Genomic DNA, 22,552 nt, shown 5'->3' with positions numbered 1-22,552 from the left:
AGGATGGTCTCGATCTCCTGACCTCGTGATCCGCCCGCCTCGGCCTCCCAAAGTGCTGGGATTACAGGCTTGAGCCACCGTGCCCGGCCTCGTTCTTTTTTATGGCTGCATCACTTACTATTTTTGTGAAACTTGGGCAAGTTATTAAACTTCTGCGTGCTGCAGTTTCCTCATCTGTAACATTCAGCCACTAATGATCTTTATCAGGGTAATGTTAAGGATTAAGTGAGGTAAACCATAGAAGTGCTTTATGTTTAGTGAGTGCTCAGTGCTGCTAGATGGCTTTTTTATTAATCTATTCCTTCAACAGCATTTATGGAGCATGTAAGTGGCAGGCATGGTGGTAAGCTCTGGGAATGCAGAGCTGTAGAGAACGTGGTTTTTGCCCTCCTGGAGTCCACAGTGAGGTTGCAGGGGGAGAGATGAATCCACAGACAACACTAAAGCAAGATAGACTGATCAGTAGTTGAGGAGAAGCATAGCTATGGTGCAGTTGGCTCTTAGAGGAGGGAAGATCAATTTCTGGTCTGGTTCCAGCCACTTTGCTCCAGGTGCTTAATGCATTGATTATATTTGTATGAAATACTTCAAGCATTTCCGAGAGTCAGGTCCAGAGAGTTTGGGTTAGGCAAAAGAAATATAAGTCATAACTGTGGCATCAAATATTTAGACTTTTAAGGAAATAAGCAAGCCAAGTGATTAGGCAAGAGAACATTGTAGTTTATCCACTACCACCCCCGGCCCCCCAGTCACTTCTTCAGTTCAGCTGGGAGTGCTGGACCTCCCCCTGACTAATCACTTTATGCCTCTGGACCTCAGTTTCATCAAGAGTCAGGTGAGGGAGTTGTACTTTGTGATGCAGCCCTGCCATTCTGAGTCTAAATGCCTCTTGCCCCACAAATTCAGTTCTACAAATAATGTTGAGCACCCGGGTTAGGAATACAAAGACATCCCAGCACCTGCCTGAAGCAATTTCTGAAGCTTGGGGTATAAACATAACATACACAAATGGGACACAAGGCACACTAGGACAAGTGTCTTCAGGGAAGTCTGAAGAGAGTTTTGTGAGAGAGGAGTTGAAAGAGAGGGAGTGCCACACCTGTAGCATAGAGGGCAGGCAAGGCTTAGTTTTTAGGAGGCACAGAGGATCTTAACCTGTACAGTGAGGAGGGGAAGGGTGTGCTGGAGGGAGGGGCCGGGGGATTAAAGAGGCAGAAAAGCTTGGGTCAGGGCTCTCTTAGTTGGCTTGGACTGGGGAAGCAATGGGAAGCATCGCAGGACAGTGTAGGTGGAGGCCTAGTATGTGGAGGTCCTCTTCCGACCTCTGTTCCTAGTGTCTGTGTCCCTCATTTGGCAGTTGGGCTCCAGTGCCATTTGATTCCTGGATTTAGTTGGTTGCATGCAAATGTTTATGAATAAATAAATGTGTGTTTAAGTCAAGCATGTGTGATAGATAATACCGTCTTCACCCTCCTACCTGCTCATTGCTGCTAGGGATTGGGTTCTATATTTAGTATGCTTTGCGCGTTAAAGGAATTCAGTAAACGTCTGTTGGTTGAGTGTTTAAAAAGTGCTAAGTTGGGCAGTCCAGTCGTTATATCCTAAAATGAGGTATGGCCCATAAGTCTGTATTACTTCTGTGAGGTTTTCCCTGACTTTGAAGTGCTCAAATAGTTCATGTTCTTGGATTTGGGGGTGGCACAGGTAGCAGATTTAAGTGCTTCTCATGGAAATAGCTCAAATAAACATGTTTCCACTCCCATGATATTCTCTGCGTCAGTGTTTTCTGTGAAGCAGGGAGCCCCCTGCGTTAAATTCACCTGGGCAGGGAAGTGAGGTGTGTAGTGTGTGTGGGTCTTATTAAAATGCAAGTTCCTGGGCCCCACTCTAGTGCTGTGAAATCAGCCCAACCATCTGCAGTTTAGTGTCAGGTGATTCCTAAATCTTGAGAACCACTGCATTAAGTCTCTACGTAAATTTGATGGCTAAACTCCATGTCTGCTTCTTTCATTTTGTAGCCATTGACTGGGTTCAGATTGATGCCAATTCCTCAGTCCTTCATGATGAGTTTATCGCTCACAGGCTTGGTGAGTACTCCTTTTATTAGAAGGGAGGGTACTGTGCCTAGTGTCAGGAGGGGGCTTCCTTCCAGCCTCACCCCCAGGAGGCTTCTGGTTTCTCATTTTGGCTTGGCTGTTTGGTTTTCTTTAAAGTGCTTTTCTGTTTTTTTACAGGATTAATTCCCCTCATTAGTGATGACATTGTGGACAAGCTGCAGTACTCCCGGGTATGCTGTGTGATTGGGTGGAATGTGAGGTTTGGTGGGAAGGCTTTGGTTCACAAAGGGATTTTTCCTGACATTTGGCATCCAGCTTGAGTAGTATTGTAGGTGTGGAACAACAATGTGGTGATGTTGTCTAGAGCCTGGGCAGGCCTTGATCCTTGGTTCTGATGGGGCTTCAGATTGATTAGCACACAGAACATCAGGAAATGTTGTTAGCCAGCTCCACCAGATTGCCTGTTTACAGTGGAGGTTCTTCCTTCCAAAGCATCTCTTCCCAGTAGCAGGGGCCTTAGGATGCTACAGGGGTCAACAGAAGGTTGGGGTAGGCAGGGAGCAGAGGGAATGGGAGCTGTCTCACAAGAGCAGCTTCTGGGGAACTAGTCCTGGTGTCTGCAGATTCACACTGTCCCCTCACTCGCAAGTGATGCTGCTTAAACATGGCCACACTCTTACCGCTTCCCCCTGGTCGTGTTTGCTCCCTGATGGCATGTTAACAGGCCTTCAGACTTTGGAGAGAGTGGGATAGTAGTAGGTTACCTTCATCCTTTCACTAGGCTGCATTACATAGCAGCTTAAGACTACTCCCTCTTGATGGCATTGGGTGATCCAGAATCAGTCCATTTTCTAATATTCTCAAGGGCCATGTCATTTTTGTGATGACTAATTTGATATGTCTTATAAATATGTATTTTTTTTTTTTTTTTTTGAGACGGAGTCTCGCTCTGTCGCCCAGGCTGGAGTTCAGTGGCGCAATCTCGGCTCACTACAAGCTCCGCCTCCCGGGTTCCCGCCATTCTCCTGCCTCAGCCTCCCGAGTAGCTGGGACTACAGGCGCCCGCCACCTCGCCCGGCTAATTTTTTGTATTTTTAGTAGAGACGGGGTTTCACCATGTTAGCCAGGATGGTCTCGATCTCCTGACCTCGTGATCCGCCCATCTCAGCCTCCCAAAGTGCTGGGATTACAGGCTTGAGCCACCGCGCCCGGCCGTATGTATTTTTTTAAAAGAAATATTCGGCTGCACGCGGTGGCTCACGCCTGTAATCCCAGCACTGTGGGAGGCCAAGGCGGGTGGATCACAAGGTCAGGAGATCGAGACCATCCTGCCTAACACGGTGAAACCCCATCTATACTAAAAATACAAAAAATTAGCCGAGTGTGGTGGCACGCGCCTGTAGTACCAGCTACTTGGGAGGCTGAGGCAGGAGAATGGCGTGAACCCAGGAGGCAGAGCTTGCAGTGAGCTGAGATCGCACCACTGCACTCCAGCCTGGGTGACAGAGTGAGACTCCGTCTCAAAAAAAAAAAAAAAAATTCAAGCATAGAAAAGCATGGAGCTAGTATAATAAATACCCATGCTTCCACCTAATACTAAGTTGTCACATTTTAACATTTTGCCCTATTTGTTTCAGATCTCCAGATTTTTGATTTTTAAGAAATAAAACATAGATATTGGTGGGACAGTTGTACAACCAATTAAGAGCAATTTGGTGATATCTTACATAAAGATATGCATGCTCTATCACCTAGCAGTTCCTTTCATTAAAATTTTTTCTAGTATTTATTGAACAAAGATGGCATGGTCTCTCTCTGGCTTTTTCTGAAAATCTGTAGAAAAGTTGAAAAACTAGAATAATAAATACCCTTTTACTTTTCACCTGTAGTTACCAATTATTAATGTTTTACATTTGCTTTATTTTTCATATGCATGTTGCTATTTTTGCTGAACTGTGTGAAAGTTGCAGACATCCTAACACTTCTAAGTACTTCAGCATGCATTTCCTAATAAGAATAGTTTCCTACATAACCACACTTTTATTGTGCCTAAGAAGGTTAGCATTAATCTGTAATATCAATATTCAGATTTTCCTAGTTTTTCCCCAAATGTCCTTTATTGCTTTTCTTTTTGTTTGTGGGTCAGTCTTGATCCAGTCAAGATTCGTTTGGTCCTTATAGCACTTTAATCTCTTTTCATCTCAAACAGACTCCTCTCCTTTCAGTGCATTGTTTTTTTTTTTTCTTTGAGATGGAGTCTCGCTCTGTCGCTCAGGCTGAAGTGCAGTGGCTCTATCTCACCTCACTGCAAGCTCCGCCTCCTGGGTTCACGCCATTCTCCTGCCTCAGCCTCCCGAGTAGCTGGGACTACAGGCGCCTGCCACCACGCCCGGCTAATTTTTTTGTATTTTTAGTAGAGATGGGGTTTCACTGTGTTAGCCCAGATGGTCTCGATCTCCTGTCCTCGTGATTCACCCGCCTCGGCCTCCCAAAGTACTGGGATTACAGGTGTGAGCCACCATGCCCAGCCTCAGTACATCTTTTTAGGTTGAATATCTTTTCATATTTTTATCTTCCATTAGATTTTGAGTCTCCCATTTCATATTTCTTTTTCTATTTTTTCAGACAAGTCTCACTCTGTCACCCAGGCTGGAGTGCAGTGGCATGATCTCGGCTCACTGTGACCTCAGCCTCTGGGCTCAAATGATTCTCCTGCTTCAGCCTCCCAAGTAGCTGGGACTACAGGTGCTGTGCACCACCACACCCAAAAAATACAATTTTCTTGTATTTTTTGTAGAGACAGGGTCTTGCCATATTGTCCAGGCTAGTCTCAAACTCTTGGACTCAAGCGATCCTCCCACCTCAGCCTCCCAAAGTGCTGGGATTACAGGTGTGAGCCACTGTGCCCAGCCCCATTTCATATTTCTAAAAGTGATTCTGTGTCAAGGGTCTGGGTTACCTTCATACCTCACCTGTATGTGACTGTAGAGGACCCAGGTGGGACCTCTAGCTGCTGCTGCTTCCTTATGCAAACATCAAAAGAATGTTGGGTTTTCCTCACTGGTGTGAGGGAGAGAACAGCTTGCTTGATTGCATCCTAGTAACTGTCTTCTTGCCTGAAGTGAAACTGCAATTAATAGTCCCTAACATGGGAATGAGTCAGTTGTTTTAAGAATGGGAAAATGTTAATAATTATGGAAGGTGGTTATGTATGAAATTTTCCATAATAGAAAGGATTTTTTAGTAAAGGTGAGTAGTCTAGAACTTGAAAGGTACTTTTTTCTGTTCCTTGGTGGTTTTATTTTAAATGATGATTACATTCCTAAGCTGGTCCTCTTAGTTCTTGGGAAGCTGAACTATAGAGTGTGAAAGCATCCTCCTCTGCCTCATAGCCTTGGTTATCTGAGGAAGAGTAGTTCAAGGGCCAGAGGGAGACCTTAGCAGTGTGTCTCCAGAGGTGGCCTTGCAGCTGGTGGGAGTGGGAAGGAAATGTGGGTGCCAATGTATGTATAAGTTGTCTCTAAACTTGGGCAGTCCATGAGAATGGTATACCAGATTGTCACAGCCCACAAGAACCTGGAGACTGATGAACCCCTTTTTACAGGTGAAGACACTTAAGGAACTGGGCATTAGATGCAGGAAACCAAGACAAGGAGCCAAGGCAGGAGTTGCCATCTCCCTGTAGACTCATTCCTGCTTCTCTTCCTACCTTAGGACTGCACATGTGAGGAGTTCTGCCCCGAGTGCTCAGTGGAGTTCACCCTCGACGTGCGGTGCAATGAAGACCAGACGCGACATGTCACGTCTCGAGACCTCATCTCCAACAGCCCCCGGGTCATTCCGGTCAGTGCAGGAGAGCAGCCTCTTTTCCCTGGGATCTTTTCTCTTCTTTTACTGGCTCCAGGTGGGCTAGACTGGGGTTGATCCTTATAACATGTTGGCATTCCCTGTTACCTTCTGCCTTAATCTGATCCCTAGAAGTGCTAATTCTGGATTCTTCTTGGGCATCGTTGCATGGTTAGCATCGTTGCTACTGCACACCCTCTGTCACCCAGGGACCCTTTTAAAGGCCATGGAATTGTTTTGCCTGAGGCCATCACCACACCATGAAGTGGGGGTTGGAGTCCTGGGGACATCTGTGCCACCACCTCGTCAGGTGCTCCTTCCCTGGTTGACAGATTGCAGTCTAGAGGTGCTGGGATATGGATGCCAGAGGAAGTGACTGGGGAGGTGAGCAGCTAATGAATGCCTGGTGGACTCCCTACAGGTGACATCCCGGAACCGAGATAATGACCCCAATGACTATGTGGAGCAGGATGGTGAGTCTTCCTGATCTGTCACTTTGTGGGCCAGCGGGAAGCAGAGACCAGATACAGCCTCTCGTGCTGCCTGGTCTCCTCGCAACTTGGCTTTAGACCCATTTTTCCAGATGCGTGTGGTCTTGCAGTGGCACTCCAAGTCAGAATTTGGAGAACCATGTCTCTCCTGGCCCTCGACTGACTTGTGCCTCTCCCTGCAGACATCCTCATCGTCAAGTTGAGAAAGGGCCAGGAGCTGAGACTTCGAGCCTATGCCAAAAAGGGCTTTGGCAAGGAGCATGCCAAGTGGAACCCTACTGCAGGGGTGGCTTTTGAATACGATCCAGACAATGCCCTGAGGCACACAGTGTACCCCAAGCCTGAGGAATGGTACGTTCCCCTTAGGAGTGATGGCAGGCATTTGGGGTGGGTGTGTCATAGAGATGGCTGCTGTTGACTGAGATGTGGCAGGCTTTCTAGGAACTTGGGTGCCTCAAAAACAGCAGTGGCAACCTTGTGCTGACCTGTGTTTGACCTCAGGCCAAAGAGTGAGTACTCGGAGCTGGATGAGGATGAGTCGCAGGCTCCCTATGACCCCAACGGCAAGCCAGAAAGGTAAGAGCCTGCTCGGACATGGGAAGGTAAAGTGTGTAAGAAGGGATGGTTTTGGTTCAGGCCATGAGTTAGGCAGTCCCTCTCCCCGACCTCGCAGTTCTTACAAGCTGAGGAGGGCTGCTGACTGCTAAACCAGACCTGTGGTATGTGCACATCCCAGGGCAGGCCGTCAGCCCCCTTTTGGTCACTGTGACAAAGAGGAACCTCCAGTTATCCAGGTTGTTCCTATTCTGATTTTCAGCCCCCAAAGAAGAGATTCTTCAGGTCAACGCTAGGGGCAGAGATTTGGACCCAAGTTCCACGGGGGTGACTGTGAAAGAGCTGTCACTGGTCACTGCTCACTTGGTTTTCCACTCTCTCCTCAGTGGGGCATGCGTACATACAGAACTTTAGGATTTTCACAGGTACCTTATGAGGTGGTTGTAGCCTCCTTGCAGTCGTGCAAAGTGTATTGAAACTACCCTATATAAGAGGTTTTAGATGAAAGGAAGTCAGCCCTGACCCAAGGTCAAGTTCCATGTGGGAACAGAGCCAAGACCCGGAAGGAGGGAGGGTTGTCCATGGCCAGAGCTCGGGTCGGCCAGCCTGCCTCACAGGGCGCTCACTGGACTCTTGCCTCCTAGGTTTTACTACAACGTGGAGTCCTGTGGCTCTCTGCGTCCTGAAACCATTGTCCTGTCAGCCCTCTCTGGATTGAAGAAGAAACTGAGTGATTTACAAACTCAATTAAGCCATGAGATCCAGAGTGATGTGCTAACCATAAATTAACTGCAGCTTGCCTGCTTCAGCAAAAACGGAGATTCAGGCCAGCAGCTGGATATGGGGGTCTCTCTTCAGACTCTTCTAGAGAATCTAGTCTACTGTTGCTTGAGCATCTTGGCAGGACATCAGTACCAATGAGAAGAGGGTCACAGATCGATCATCAGGGATGCATTGGTGTTTAGGCAGGACCGGTCTTTACTGGCCCTGACTGCTGTTCATAATTGGCAGGAGTGCTCCCCAGATCCCAGAAAGTCCCTTCTGGACTGTTTCCAGCGCACCTGTAGGGAACCAACTGTACTTCTCTCCTGGTTAGTCCAGCTCTTTAAACCCTTTCTGTCCAAAATGAGTCATTTTCAGTTGTACCTTAGATTTCTAGTGTTAGGATCAAGTGCCATAGCCTTTATTCAGTGTCCCTAATTTGAGAAGTAACCTTTTGGAATAGCATTAGACCCTGTCTGTCCCCTCCCCACCAAATAAACACGATATTTCATTCTCTGTCCAGCAGTTATGAACCCCTTCACCATCAATGGCCTGATCATTTAGTTTGGTGGGGGTAGGGGGTGGAAGCAGCCACAGGAGCAAGGGCCCCTCCCACATACACAGGAGGAATATTTCATTTCTCCTTAATGAAGGCTCTGGCCCTAACCCCTCAGCACTGTCTCCGGATAGGAACATGTACAAAGCAGTTAATTAGGCAGCCTGGAGAAAACCAGAGATCCAGTACAGAAAGGAAAGGATATTTATTGATTAACAGAAGTTGTCTTTTTAAAAGTGTTTATTTTTGGCAATAAAGAGCACAACATAATCTCCTTCATGCGTCATCGTGCCACTTAGCTGAGCCAGCCAGCTCTGCCTCCCTCCCCAAAGACCTTTGGACCCCAGTTCCCCTCTACAGGCTAGCTCATCCCTCTGGGTGGTCATTCCCGGGTCACGTTGAGAGCGAGGCTGACTGCACCACCTCCCTAGCTCAAGGGCTCCTTTGGGAGGGGCTGCGTGCTTTATCATCCTCCTGCCACAACTCAGATAGTGGTTATTTACAAGAAGGTCTGTTCCCGCAAATCAGGACCCTAAAGTATTAAAAAACAAAACCCAAAAAACAACAAAAAACCCCACACAAAGGTTTGACGTGAATAGAAAGATAGCCCTTCTGCATGGTAGTCAACAAATACCAGCACTAGAAAATCAATTGCTTTAATTGCATTACAGCAGGGAGCCTCAGCACCATGTGGGGAGGAGGAAACGGGAAGGGCTAGGTTTCAGAGTGCTTTTGGCTGGCCAGAAGGTGGCCAAACGGGGCCAAGGGGCTCCCTCTGCTTGGGCATTGTTCACCCCTGGTCAGTGAGGGGGGCAGCAGGGGTGCTCCCCACGGCAGTCCTGCTGCAGCCTTCCCTCCTGGCCTGGCCGTGGGGCAGGAACAAGCTCCAGCCTTCCTCCACATGGCTGAGGTAATCAGCATCCCTACCCCGAGGGCATCTTCCCAGCCTACAAAGCAGGAAGGAGCCTGTGCAGAAGTTACATTTTAAAACCAGATTTTCACCTGAGGCGTCAACCAGATGTCACCTCTGCTTAAAACTCCAATTGCAAGGCTGGCAAGCAGCACAGTGGAAGCGCAGATCCTTCCTGTGTCACTCCAGGCCCAGAGGAACTGAGAAGCCACCTGCTGTTCCGGCCCTTGGGCTGTTTGGGAAAAGCCAGCAGTCAGAGTGCCAGCCTCAAGCTCTGATTGTCCCCCTCCTCTGGCCCTGGTAGTTCAAGCAGGTTCTGGCAGCAGGAGGGCTGTGCCATGGAGGATGGACACAACTGCCCTTATCCTCAAAAACAGCCTTGCCCATGGCCTGGTCACAGGATTAAACAGTGTGTGTGTATTGGTGGGGAAGGATGGGGTGAGGGTGAGGGGATCTCATTGATACAGAGTATATCATAAGCCATATATATTAAAATCATTAACAGTATATAGTCCCACGGTAGCTCCAGCCCCTCACACATGCTCAGGTGGTGTGGCCAGCCCTTTGCCTCAGTCCAGTCTCACCCTTGGGGGCAAGGAGAGGGCAGCTTGCTCCCTTTCTCCAGGCTCTTGGCCGACAGCCCCTTGAGGCTGTCCATGGTACACTGCAGCCAGCCCCGCAGCAGGCAGCCCCCAGCAGTCATCGGTGCTTGCCAGCACTGTGGTCACTGGGATGGGGTCTTGGCCTCGCTGCTGTCCCCCTGGCTGGGCTTTGGCTTTAGCAGGATGAATCTGTTGAGGAGGTCCGTTTCCGAGCTGGCCTGGGCTGCCCCATAGCCCTCACCTGTGGGCACAGAAGCAGGCTCAGAACTCAGAGCTAGGTCAAAAGACCCCTGCCCAATAGGCCTCATCTTCCACAGAGCCTCCTGGCAGGTGGGTGTGGGGCATGGAAGCGACTCACCAGCATAGCTGGAGGCTTCGGCGATGTTCTGGGAACCCGTGATGTGGTGCCAGTAGGCACTGCGGGGCAGCATGGTCGTGGGTGTGCAGGGATACGAGTAATGCTCCGTGCCCTTGTTCAGCAGCTGTGGGGCAAAGGAAGAGGTCACTCCCATTAGTGGCTCACAGTATCCCTGAGCAGCCTGCCCAAGACCCTACCTGCCTCCACTGTGTAGCCCAGGCACTTGGCCCTGCCTGCCCACCCGCCCCCCTCCGCTGACCCTGTAACCTGGACTGATGCCCGCTGCCTCACCCTTACGTTCTTCTCCATTTCCAGCAGGACCCGCTTGTGCTGCTCGGCGATAGCCAGGGTGGCACTGTGGACTCGCTGGTAAATCTGCTCCCCTTCTTGTGTCTGGAAGGTGTAGAGTCCTTCCCCAGCATCACACATCCTGGGGACACAGATGGCACAGAGGGCAAGACGGTGGGGACCCACCACAGACATGCATGTAATTGGTTAGGCTGTCCTGCAACTGCAAGCTGTGGCTGCCTTCCAGGCCGGGAGGACAGGCAGGGCTGTGGTCTGGGGGTCCGACCACATGATGCAAATGTGCTGAGCATTTTCTATACCAGCTGGTGCTCAAAATGCATTACAAGAATTAACCCATTCAGTTTACTCTACCACCTCCCTCTGGTCTTTGTACCATAAATAGTTTCCTCATTGTTATGCATTTTCCCAAACCATTTTATAGATGAGGAAACTGAGGCCTACAGAAGCTAAGTAACTCAACCAAGGTTCTGCAGAGGATTATATATAATTTCAGTCTAGGCAGGCTGACTCCAGAGTTCAAGTGAGGGGATACCCAGTCTTCACTATAATGCTAGGAGGTTACGTACTTTATTATTCCCGAAACCCAGACTCAGGTCTACAGTCACAGAACTAGTAAGTGCCTGAACCCGCATTTGACTTAAGCCAAAGTAGTCTATGATTTTTGGTAAATAGCTTCAACTGATCTGCATGCTGTGGGCAAGTTGCTCCTCCGAGCCTCCATTTCATTTCTTTGTCTGTAAAATGGGAACATTACATTCCCCCTTGGGATTGCTATGCCAATAAATAAACCAAGCTCCTAGTGCAGTGCCCAACACAGAGTGAATGGCAGCCCCCATCACACCATGGCAGGACAGGGCTGAGAGGCAAGAGGGTCCTACCGGCCAGCCTCAAAGGTAAAGCGTGTGGCATCCCGGCCATAGCGGCGCAGTGAGCAGAGGGGCCACGAGACGAGCTTCACACGGGGATTGTGGATGTCCCAGAGGTAGATGTTCTCGTGGGTGATCTGCAGCTTGCACTCACCATACACGTCCAGGTTGGGGCAGGGCAGCAGGAATACATTGAAGCGATCTGGAGTGGGGGAGGGTGGACAAGTGGGCCCAGAGATGCCCCAGATGGGGCTTCCTCCCTCCCTTCCTCTCCTCTTCCTCCTCCCCCTCCCCACCCCCAGGGCCAGGGCCCAGCCTCACCTGTCTGCTCACACTGCACCCCTGGGGCCAGGAGGTCAGGCTCTCCCAGACTGATGTCATTGAGGCGGGACCCCAGACACTCCACAGATAGCGTCTTGTACCACTCCTCTGCCTCCAGCTCTGAAGAAAATGCTACTTCATCATGCGGCTCCGGGAGCCCGGTAGCCCAACCCATCTGCCCAGCCTGACTTATGCCACCATGCACAGCAGGGAGGGCAAAGACAGTGGGTTCTGCCTGCCTATCCTGCCTCAACCCTGAGGGCCTGCTCCCTGAAAGCACCCCCAACCCCACACACACCCCACCACCATCTCCACCCAGGGTTAGCCCTGCTCTGCCCGCTCCTAGCCGGACCTCTGACCATGACCACCCCAGGGGAGGCAGATGGAGGTCCACACTCAGCGCCTCACCTGAGTCGCAGGTGAAGGTACGTGCCGAGTCGTCAGTGAATATGATGGCCACCGCCTGCCGCTTGGTCTCCTTGGGGAGCCGTGTGACACACTTGACGTTGCTGATCTCAGTCACCTGGGACAGCATCCACGAGGGACTTAGCCAGGCCAGTGCATCTCTCTCTCTCTCTCTCTCTCTCTCTCTCTCTCCCTCTCTTTCTCTCTCTCTTTCTCTCTCTCTCTGCATCCCCCACAGCCCTGCCACCCCCAGGAGGGTGCGCAGACCTCAGGCCTCAGCAGACTGTCTTTGCTTACAGGTTGGGGGAGCTAGGACCTAGGCCTCCTAACCTTGGGGCAGCCCCGGAGGCACACTGACTTCTCATCTGGATACTTCTCCAGCCGCTGGGGCCCCTTGCTGGAGGATTTCCGGAACACCAGCCAGCACCTCCGGTAGATCTGTGGGGCGAGATGACAGGGCTCAGACCTCCCTGGACCACTCCCACCCTGCCAGCATGGCCCTGCAGCCACCCCTGCCTGCCACAGGGGGCGGTGCCGCACAGCCTTCCCTGGAGCCCCAGCCTGGGGACACCGGGGGTGGGAGTCAACAGCAGTGTCACCTCCCTGGGAGAGAAGCCTCCTCCCCAAATTGAAAAGTCATTGACTTCTTGGCTGGCTCCAAAACGCTGTTCCACAAAGGGTGCTCTCTTGACCTGCCATTTACTGTGTGCCCCGCTTTTAGCGAGTAGCCAGCATTCCTGAGTGCTTCCTGCTCACACCTGTTATTCGCACTGTGCACAGTCTCAGGGCCACTCCTGAGATAAGTCCTGTTATCATCCCCATTTTATAGATGGGGAAAGGGAGGCATCAAAACACTAAGGAATGGTGATGCTGGTATTTGCAGCAGGCTGTCTAGATCCAGGGCAGACCCTCACAGCCCATTGCAGGATCTGGCCAGGGCTCGGGCAGTGCCAGGCACAACAGAGGGGTCTCCTGGGGACAGGGATCAGACCCTTGCCCCTTGCCCACCTGTACCTCCCCATACCCCTAGTTCTCTGAGTTAGGTGAGGGTCTTTACGTAGGTAACCCCCACTCTTGTCTCCTGGGGCTTTCACTCACCCTCTCTTTTCATTCTCTTACCAACTCTGACGTGTAAGGGGCGCAGTTCCAGGTGGGAACCCAAGGCTGAACGAGGTAAAGGGGCGGAGCTAGGAATCTGAGGCTCCTCCCACAGCATGGTGCCTTCCCTCCTGGTCCTGGCCACTGCTGAGGCTCCTGTACCTTAAACCACCTACATTCTCTGTAGCTTCAGGGACTCCCCCGAGGGGGTGGGGAGGGGAGGGGAGGGGAGTGACCACTCTAGGACTGAAGGGACAGACCGGCCTATCATTCACCCGGGGTAGGGGAGGGTTTGGCCCCAGCCACTGGCCAGAGCTGCCCTTGCACAGACCCTCCCTCCCACCTAGGCTTTTTTTCTGCCCAAAGTCTGTGGCTGGGGTTTACCTACTCCTTCCAGCGGGCACTTCAAAAGCCCTGCAGAGCCTGTTCCCGGGCATCTCTGGTGTTCCTCTTACTGGAAACAGTAGGGAGACTGAGTGGCCGCCGAGAGCACAGCAAAGGAGGCCAGGGGACCTCTGGGCCCCACCCTCTCCTCGGCTCTACTGTGCCATGGGTACACTAGGTCCTCGGCAGGCAGGGTCCCAGGGTGCAGTGGCCCTAGGCAGCCCCCATTTCAAGACACCACTCAGAGCCAGGCCACTTCTGGCTCCTTTCTGGGACCCTAGGAGGCATGTCTGTTCCTGCACTCCTGCCCCTGGCTCAGCCCCTGTTCTACCCACCTAAACCACAGCAGCCCTCAGTTCTCAGCTGCAGCGCTCCTTTAAGACAGACACTGAATTTTATCCTCAGAATCCTCACTCATATCCTGGTAGCCTCATTAACAGCCATGCTAAACAAGTGAATGACCACATGAAGGAACCGTGAATGAATGGATGGATGAATGGATGGATGCTGCCGACCCAGATACACCCTGCCAGGGTGGGCTCCATGCAGCCTGCAGCATCGGGGCAGAAGGCCTGCGGACCTGAGCACGCCGGTTGCTTGGTTACAGGATACACATTCACAGCCCCAGGGAGCCACGCGCTCAAGAGCCCTCCTTCCCACTTCGCACAGGGCTTTGATCAGTGCTTCAGAAACACTCTGCCACAGCTCTGCCATGGGAGAAAGGCCCTGGCAGGTAGGAGTGCCGGCTCCTGATCTCTTTCAGCCCCTCCCCCCTCACCTCTGTGGGCTGAGATGAGAATGGCTGCTGGGGAGGGACTGTAGCCTCTCATACCAGGGGAAGTGAGGCTCCTGGCTTCAGAGGGAAGAGAATTCCTTGCATGGATAGGGCCTGGCCACGCCCCACCTTCCCATCCGGGCTGTGCCCACCTGTCAGCCGCTCAGTCTCCCTTCCCTCTGGAACAGGTTTGATACTGAGCCCAAGTGGCTGCCCTTGTAGCCAGTGCCTTCCTGGCATGCTCTGCCCTGGGCAAGGCCTCAGCCCAGCTGGCCCTGGGGACCTGCTAAGTCTGGGGCCATAGGAATGAGGAGTGATGTTAGAAGCGAAGCCTCTGCTTCCTTGGCCTCCCTACCACAGCCTCAGCTTCTCTCTTTGTTCTGTGCTCCAAGTCAGTGGGCTGATCCCCCTTTCAGAGAAACAGCAAAGTAGTCGATGGCTGCCAGGGCCCAGTCTCAACTAGGTTGAGCCACAGGGCGGGGAGGAACAAGAGGGGAGGTAGGGCCAGAACCACCCTCTCCAGGGCCAGCCCTGCTCTGTCTGGTATCCAGGTAGGGAAGCCAGGTGGCAGATCCCTCTTCCACTCCGCATGCCCCCCATCCCCCTCAGGCTGAGCCAGGAAGCCTTGAGCAGCCTGAGCCCACCCACCCCTTCAAGGCAATGGGAAAGAAAAGGGAGAGAGGGACAGGAGTCCTGGGTCAAACGCGAGACTTGGGTGACCTCAGTCACCAGGGCTGTCCTTCCTACAGGGGAAGGGGCAGCTAGCTGCCAGACCTGTCTTTGGCAGGGGGCCCTGGCAGAGGAAAAGAGGCAGCTCTCAGACAGCCTCACTGAGATCATGAAGTTGATCCCCTCTGCTCCTGTCTTCTGGGGGGGTCTTCACCAGTTGGGGGTCTACAGGGGGTAGGACAGGATGCATGCCCAGTGAGACCCCTTCTCTGTAGTCCCTCCAAGGCCCCAGTTCAGGGCCAAGCACCAAGCAAGCATAGAGTCACCCACCAACAACTTGGAGGGAAGCAGCCTGTCCCAGAGCACTGGACCATTCTGCCCAAAGTTCTCATTTAGAAACCACATAAATATCAGCTTCAGCGCCTCACACCACCCCATCTCCCCCAGCCAACCACTCCCCTTTTCAAACACTTCTTTAACATTAAAAACGACAATCTGAAATATACTAAATATCTGCACACGGAAAGCAGTTGGAAGCAAGGGGAGAGGACCTAAAAGAAAAGAGGCCAGGAGAGGTGAGGGGAGGCCGGGGGTGGGGGGCAAACGGAAGGGAGAGGAGGCCAGGGGAAGTGAGACGCTGCTTCTCAGCTCAGACACAGCCTGGCCTTGCCAGCCGCTCCTGCTGCTGCTGTGGTGACAACTTCAACAATAGCAGGGGAGCCGCCTGCCCATCCACGGCCACCATTGCTGCCACCACCACCACCGCTGGCCCAGCTGTTGGGATGCCAGCCAGCCCTCTGGGGCAGGGGCTGCAGCAGACAGAACCCAGCCCAGGCACATGCCAGGCAGCACGCTGGTGTGGAGCCCCGAGAGCACAGATGCACGATGCCCGGCAGCTGGCGGGCAGCCGCATGCCCCACACACCATGCCTCCGTGCCTGGGACCCCGTCCTCGGGCCCCCCTCCCTTGGCAGGGCACCTCCGCAGGTCAGGGTCACTCACCCCAAGCTTCCTGCTCTTCATCTTCACGTAGCCTTGCTTGACAATGTCGCTGAAATTGGTCGCCATGGTTTTCCCACCTTTTGGGGGCGCGGGGCCTGGCGGAGGCGAGGCGAAGGACGTCCAGGTGCCTGGGTCTCTGGCTCCTCCAATCACCTGTTCCAGACACTCTGTCGGGGCTGCCGCGAGGGGCTGCTCCTCACCTCACCCGCCTCAGCATTGTTCTAGCAGCTCCTTCGCCCCGCGCCTGCTGGAAATGAAAATGACAGGGAGATTAGAGACAGTGACATCTTTCTCTTCTTCTCGCTGTCTCGCTCTCTTTTTTCCTTCCTCTTCCCACACTCCTCCCTCCCTCTTCCCTCCCTCCTTCCTCCCGCCCTTCTTCCTTCCCTTCCCTCCCCACCCCAGGACGACAGAACCATTCAGGAAAACCGAGGTGGAGGCAGCAGTGAGGAAAATGGTCCAGCCCAGTCCCCTCCCTCACGGCTGGGGCTGGCAGTTAACCCCTTCCTGGGAGGACTGGCTCTGGCTCCTGCTGTGGAGGTGGGGACCCAGGAAGGGAAGTGGCGGGGAGTGCTGTTCCTCAGCATTTCGGGCTCGGGTCCCCACCAACTGTGATAACTCTGGGGCAAATTTAGGGCAACTTGCCAAGAGCAAAAGCCCCTTCCTGGGTACAAGCGCTCCCAGGGGTAGGGGCAAGCGCTTCCCAGAGACGGGGGAGGGGGGTCCCAGGAGATGACCCCTGGGTGTCTGAGTAAACCCCATGCTCTGCAATGTTAAAGACAATTTGCCTGGTCAGCTCAGCAGCCCCCACAAACCCCTCTGCCCTCCTGCCCCACCCGGTCCTCTACCTGTTTCTCTCCAGCCCCAGGCTAAGAATCACTACCTTGAGCTCACACAGGGCCTCCTCCCAGGCCCTGCAGCTCTTCCGCACACAGCTCTGGGTGCTGCTTCCTGGGTGGGAGGGCAGAGTCCAGTGGGGCGGGCCCCCAGATAAGCCTGAGGAATGTGCTGGGCCGGCTGGAGGTGGCCACTGTGGGAGCAGACGCCTTGCCCTGGCCCTGGGGTTGGGAACGCTGGCCAGTCCGTGAGGGTGGGGCCCGGGCCCCAACAGGCCACTGGGTCTGGCCAAGCCAAGCAGGGCCTCCATGTCCTGAGCATGGGCAGAAGTTAATTATAGGAGAACCAGCCAGGGCCTGGGGCAACAAGACATGCAGGAGACAGTGTGGGACACCAGAGAGAGATAAATATGGAGCAGGAAATGGGGGTACCAGCAGGGCCACCCCAAATCAGGTGGATCTACAGATAACAAAGACTCAAACTCAAAGGGAGACCTCAGTGATGACCCAGTCTAACCCCTGCATTTTATAGATGGGGAAAGAAAGTTGCCCAGAGAGGGTAAGTGACATGACTAAGGTCACACAGCAGGCCTGGGGCAGAGCCAGGGATGAAGGAGAAGGTCCAGGGTGGTGATGGAGGCCAGTCTGAGGGGAACATCCTACTGCCATCTCTGGCTGCGTGCCACGACCTAAGCCTTCCCTGCCATCCAGCCTCAGGGGCAGGATTATGCCAGCAATGTGGCCCCTGTGTCTTCAGGATCACCGGGTGGGAACGGGGCAGCATTTCTGGGGTCAGCTGGGTATCTGTGCTGCCAGAATGGGGCCCTGGGGCAGGCATGCTGCTGGTTGTGCCAGCAGCTTGGCATTAATTAATGTCCTGGAGGCCTGTCTGTTGAGTGCCTAACAAGGAACAGATGGGACTACCCCAGTGAGCACACACAAACAAGGGACAGGCAGAGAGGGTAAAGCTCCCCTATCCCACTTGCACCCTGATACCCCCCCAATTCCACTCCTGCCCATTCACTGCCTCTATCCCAGCTCCCTGGGGTCCAAGACCCTTCCATAGTTAGGTGGTCTACTTTCCTCCTATAAGGTCTGGTCTGGGGTCCCCCACTGGCAACTGATCCCCAACAGCTCTGCCACACCTGGGCTCTGGCAGCCAGAGATGGGTCAATTTTCTCATCTTTGTCTTCACCGCCTGCCTCTGGGGCTGCCTTCTCCCCAGAGCAAAGACCAGCTCAGGAGTTCCCCTCCAAGAGGATTAGCAGGCTGGCCACTAGCTGTGGGTCCAGTGTGGAAGCCCCCTATCAGAACACGTCTACAGGAAGCCACTGGGCCCCTCAGGTTCATCCAGCGCAGCCCAGACATAGCACAGCCTGCAGTGTGAATCCAGCTGGCTGTGTGGTCCTGGGCAAGCCGCTTAAGACGCTGTGCCTCAATTTCCCCATTGGAAAAAAATGTGAATAAATCTACCTACTTTAAATGAGGAAATGAATCCATGAGGCACCTGCCTGCCCACTTGGGACAACAGCTTCTACCCTTTTTCTTTTTCTTCTTTTTTTTTTTTTCAGACGGAGTCTCGTTCTGTTGCCCAGGCTGGCTCGGCTCACTGCAAGCTCTGCCTCCCGGGTTCATGCCATTCTCCTGCCTCAGCCTCCCGAGTAGCTGGGACTACAGGCTCCCGCCACCATGCTGGGCTAATTTTCTGTATTTTTAGTAGAGATGGAGTTTCACCCTGTTAGTCAGGATGGTCTCGATCTCCTGACCTCATGATCCGCCTGCCTTGGCCTCCCAAAGTGCTGGGATTACAGGTGTGAGTCACCATGCCCGGCCTTCTTTTTCTTCTTTTGAGACAGGGTCCTTCTCTGTCACCCAGGCTGGAATGCAGGGGTGCAATCACGGCTTACTGAAGCTTCGACCACCCAGGCTCAAGTGATCCACCCACCTTAGCCTCTTGAATAGCTGGGACCACAGGTACATACTGCCATGCCCAGCTAATTTTTAAAAACTTGTTTGTAGAGATGGGTTTTTACCATGTTGCCCAGGCTGGTCTTGAACTCCTGGGGTCAAGTGATCCACAAGGCTTGGCCTCCCAAAGTGCTGAGATTACAAGTGTGAGCAACCGCGCCTGGTCAGAGCTTCTACCTTGAAAACTCCAAGGGCTATATATATATACATTGTTTTCTTCAAGGGATATCGTTTTCTTCAAGAGTTGCTGCTCAGACAGGATAATGAAACCACCAGAAGCCAGCCTGCTCCTTCCCAGTGTTGCCCCAGCAGGGACTGTGGCCCCAAGCTCTCAGGACTGCTCCTGCTGCGTCTGTCCATAGGCCCCACCCTGTCCCATACCCCAGGTCCCCAGCAGGAAGAGTAACCTTCACCGGGAAGGCTGGGTGGCAAAGTCCTGCCAGCTTACTCTGGCCCTGAGTCACAGGGACCCCTGGCCACACTTAGTCCCTAATGAGGTTTGCAAGAGCAAGACCTAACCTAGGACCCAAAATGGTGTGGCAAAGAGGGGTTGGGAATGGAGAGGAGGGAAAGGTCAAGGCCAATAGGTAGAGCCACAAATTTGACAGGCAGTGGTGTCAAGTGGTGAGGGGAGCCCAGAACCAACCCACTATCCTCCAGAAGGAATGCACTGTGTTAAGCAAGCGAGGCAGCCCCCAAGCCGAGCCTGTGAAGGCCCAATAGGACAGCAAGAAGTGGAGGGCAGGCCGGGCACAGTGGCTCACAACTGTAATCTCAACACTTTGGGAGGCCAAAGTGGGAAGATCACTTGGGGCCAGGAGTTCAAGACCAGCCCCAGCACCATAGAGAGACCTTGTCTCTACAAAAAATGAAAAACTTAGCTGGGCGTGTGGCACGTGCCTGTAGTCACAGCTACTGGGGAGGCTGAGATGGGAGGATCACTTGAGCTCAGAATTCCAGATAGCAGTGAGCTGTGATGAAGCCACTTTACTCCAGCCTGGGTGATAGAGTGAGACTCTGTCTCTAAAAAATTTCAAAAAAATCAATTAAAAAAATACAAAAAGTGGAGGGCAGCTCAGGCTGGGCAGGCCAGGAATTGGGCTGAAGTAGCCCCTGCCCTGTTTGTCCCTGGGGCCACTGTCCCCATCCACTCCTGAGCCACCGCCAGCCTCACAAGCCTGCAGCAGGAAGAATGCTTGCTACTTTGAGAGGACCTGAGGTCTTGGGTCCTTCCCCAGCACTGTGAGCTCCGAGCTCCCAACTAAGCAGGGTGTCCAGCAGCCCCTCTCAGGGTTCCAGTGAGGGAGGAGGGGAGCAAGGGCTCCCCGTATCCCACCTCCCAGCCTGGTACCAACACTGCTGCTTACCCAGGGACAGTACCTGCCTGGTGCCAGGCCACCACAGGCTCCCGCGAAGGGAGAGCTAGCTCCAAAACGCTCCTCTCCCCAGGAAGGGTGGGTGTCCTAGGGGGCGGGGGGCTGGGAGACTCCCAGGGCCCTCCCTGCCCACCTGCCCCATGGGGCAGCCACGCTGAGCACTCCCTCTTGCACCTGGATTCTGCCTGGAGGCTTTGGCTCCAGAACAAACGCTACTCGCTGAGACTGCAACCAATGACTGAGCAGGCGGCTGCCTGCCTAACTGGGCCTCCCCATCCCTGACAGATCGGAGCTTATCGGGGCTGCAGGAACAGCCCTACCTGGACACCATCTCGGTGTCATCTGGCTGTCTCCACCCCACGGCGAAGATCGGATCTGTGGGATTCTCTCCAGCACCAGGACCATTTCCCATCACCTGCTGCTCTCCCCCCACCCCACCCCTAGATTGTTATCAGGGGCCGGCTGGGAGTGCCCCCAACAGATCCCCATCGGGGCCACCACACGAAACATGGTGAGTCCCATCAAGATGGATGGCAAAGATAGACCAAATACCCACCTGGGCAGAGAGGGATGGCAGAAGGAGGGGACATCTGAACAGCCACGGTCCCCCCAGACCCTTAAGCCCAGAGAGTAATGCTGTGGCCACGTGCCACTCTGCTCTCCTGGGTCCCGTGCCCACCCCTCAACATGCCAAACCCCCTCCCTCGAGGGACCACTGCACTAGCTGTTTCCCACCTACAACATCGTTCCCTCACACGCTCATGGTTCATTCCACTGCTTCATCCACCTCCTCCAGGAGGCCCTCCCTGACTCACCAAAGGATCCCCGCTAGTCAGCCTCTCTCACAACATCAGGTGCAGCTGCCTTCATTGCACACCACCATGGGATTTTCTTGTTCCTACATCTGTCCATTTGTTTCTGACCACAGAGAGACATCTGGAATGTCAGCTCCCTGGTGGCTCAGCCTCGTCTGTCTAGTTAACAGCTCTATCCCAGCTCCCTGAATGGTGCCCGGTGGGGAGGAGACGCTCAATATTTGGGGGCTGAACGCATCATTCTCTCCAGGACTTGTCCTCCTCCCCATCCTTTCTTCCACCACCACCAGCCTCCATCTGGCTGGACCTGGCTCAGCTTCCAGAGGTGAGTGAGCCACAACAGGCTCCCAGCTCCTGGGTCTCAGCGCTGACTGGCATGGCCAGCAGGCTGTTGTTACTGGAGAACCAGCTGCGCTCAAGACCTGCAGTTTGGTTCAGAGCTGCCTCAGGGAAGAGTGTGCTGCTGACACCAAGGCCAGGCCTGGTTGGGCAGCCCCACCTTGGCCAGGGTTGTGGGGTGAGGTCATGCCCATCCCTGCTGCCTTGCCCAGGAGGGAAATGCTGGGAGTAACCAGTACCAGCACAGCAACGCAAGCAACTGGGGAGAGGAGACACAGCTCCTGGGACCAGAGTTGGGGGCGGGGGCAGGGGCAGGAAGAGCCTGTACCTGTGCCACATCCCTCTGAAAGGGTCTAGGAAAGAACCCGCCCTAAGCAAGCCCACCCCACACTGTAAAGCGTAGTCTCCTAGAGCTGCTGCCAGGCCCCTCGCTGCCCTCGCCATCAGACCCCTCCAACCCACACCCTCCATCCAAGTGGAAGCGCCCCAGCAACTGACCTGTCCCCATGGCTTGGGGCAGGTGGGCTGCACAGAGCCCCTGCTCTGCCACATCACCCAGGTGCCCAGCCTCAGCTAATGCCCCTTTTCAGTAACAGAAAGCATATAACTGGATCCAGGGCCTTGCGGGCCATTAGGGAAAAGGTAGACAGACCTTGGGGGCCAGTGGAGAAAGGTTCAAGGACAGGAGGCAGCTGGTCATGAGTTTGGGCTGTAGGGAGAAACCCCATAGTCAGGAGGGGGTCGGCAGTGGGGGCCAGCTGGGGTACAGAAAATCATCTCTTGGAATTTGGAGGAGTTGAGAACAGGAGGCCCCGGGGAAGAGTAGGAAGGCTGATAGAAGGTTGGGAGCTGCCAGGGGCTGGGTTATGCCCCTTCCGGCTGGCAGGCCCGGGAGTGCAGGGCCTGGGTTGTTCGGATGGGGTTTGTGTGGGTGCGGGTGAGGTCATCTCGCGACCTGGGCTATCCCGGAGACGAGAGCTGGGGGTGGAGAGAGCGCAGGCAGTTTCAGGGCCCAGGCACTGGCTTTTAGGGGGCGGGTCTCTGAGCCCCTCCACCCTAGAGTAGGAAGGTCCCATGGGACGGAGCGTCCCTCAGGTTCGGGAAGTGACTGAGGGTAATCAGGGGTGGGAGTCGCCGGGGCTCTCGCGGGCTCTGCGCGGCCTAAGTCCCTCTCCCTGCCTTGCGTCCCCCAATTTACCTGGGCGCCGAGGCCCGGGCCAGGAGCGCCTGCTCAGCGGGGCCGCGGAGCAGGC

The 22,552-nt window shown here is 53.8% G+C and overlaps 2 protein-coding genes across 4 annotated transcripts in view; one reads left to right on the top strand and one right to left on the bottom strand.

Annotated features, from left to right (window-relative positions):
- Positions 1-8,140, top strand: part of POLR2C (polymerase (RNA) II (DNA directed) polypeptide C, 33kDa) — a 10,070-nt gene extending 1,930 nt beyond the window's left edge. Inside the window, exons 3-9 of the mRNA XM_011938841.1 lie at positions 2,019-2,087; positions 2,235-2,287; positions 5,772-5,900; positions 6,325-6,376; positions 6,577-6,745; positions 6,896-6,970; positions 7,594-8,140. Of these exons, the coding sequence (XP_011794231.1) occupies positions 2,019-2,087; positions 2,235-2,287; positions 5,772-5,900; positions 6,325-6,376; positions 6,577-6,745; positions 6,896-6,970; positions 7,594-7,738 (692 nt within the window). The 3' untranslated portion in view covers positions 7,739-8,140. The remainder of the gene's footprint in view (positions 1-2,018; positions 2,088-2,234; positions 2,288-5,771; positions 5,901-6,324; positions 6,377-6,576; positions 6,746-6,895; positions 6,971-7,593) is intronic.
- A 313-nt stretch (positions 8,141-8,453) lies between these two features.
- Positions 8,454-22,552, bottom strand: DOK4 (docking protein 4). 3 transcript variants are annotated; one of them, XM_011938834.1, is made up of 9 exons: positions 22,498-22,552; positions 15,966-16,212; positions 12,369-12,476; positions 12,042-12,156; positions 11,634-11,753; positions 11,325-11,514; positions 10,429-10,567; positions 10,138-10,261; positions 8,454-10,020 (listed from the first exon to the last, which is right to left on the bottom strand). In XM_011938834.1, the coding sequence occupies exons 2-9, from the start codon at positions 16,029-16,031 to the stop codon at positions 9,902-9,904; spliced, it is 981 nt and encodes a 326-aa protein (XP_011794224.1). In that variant the 5' UTR covers positions 16,032-16,212; positions 22,498-22,552; the 3' UTR covers positions 8,454-9,901. The 3 variants fall into 3 exon arrangements, with proteins under 3 accessions (XP_011794224.1, XP_011794222.1, XP_011794221.1); XM_011938832.1 differs by lacking the exon at positions 22,498-22,552 and having other exon boundaries at positions 15,966-16,395; XM_011938831.1 differs by lacking the exon at positions 22,498-22,552 and having other exon boundaries at positions 8,454-10,261; positions 15,966-16,395.

Source organism: Colobus angolensis, unplaced genomic scaffold (genome assembly GCF_000951035.1).
Source record: "Colobus angolensis palliatus isolate OR3802 unplaced genomic scaffold, Cang.pa_1.0 Scaffold178, whole genome shotgun sequence".
Classification (NCBI taxonomy): domain Eukaryota; kingdom Metazoa; phylum Chordata; class Mammalia; order Primates; family Cercopithecidae; genus Colobus; species Colobus angolensis.
Note: the sequence above shows the minus strand (reverse complement) of the source record. Positions and strands in the feature narration are given on the sequence as shown.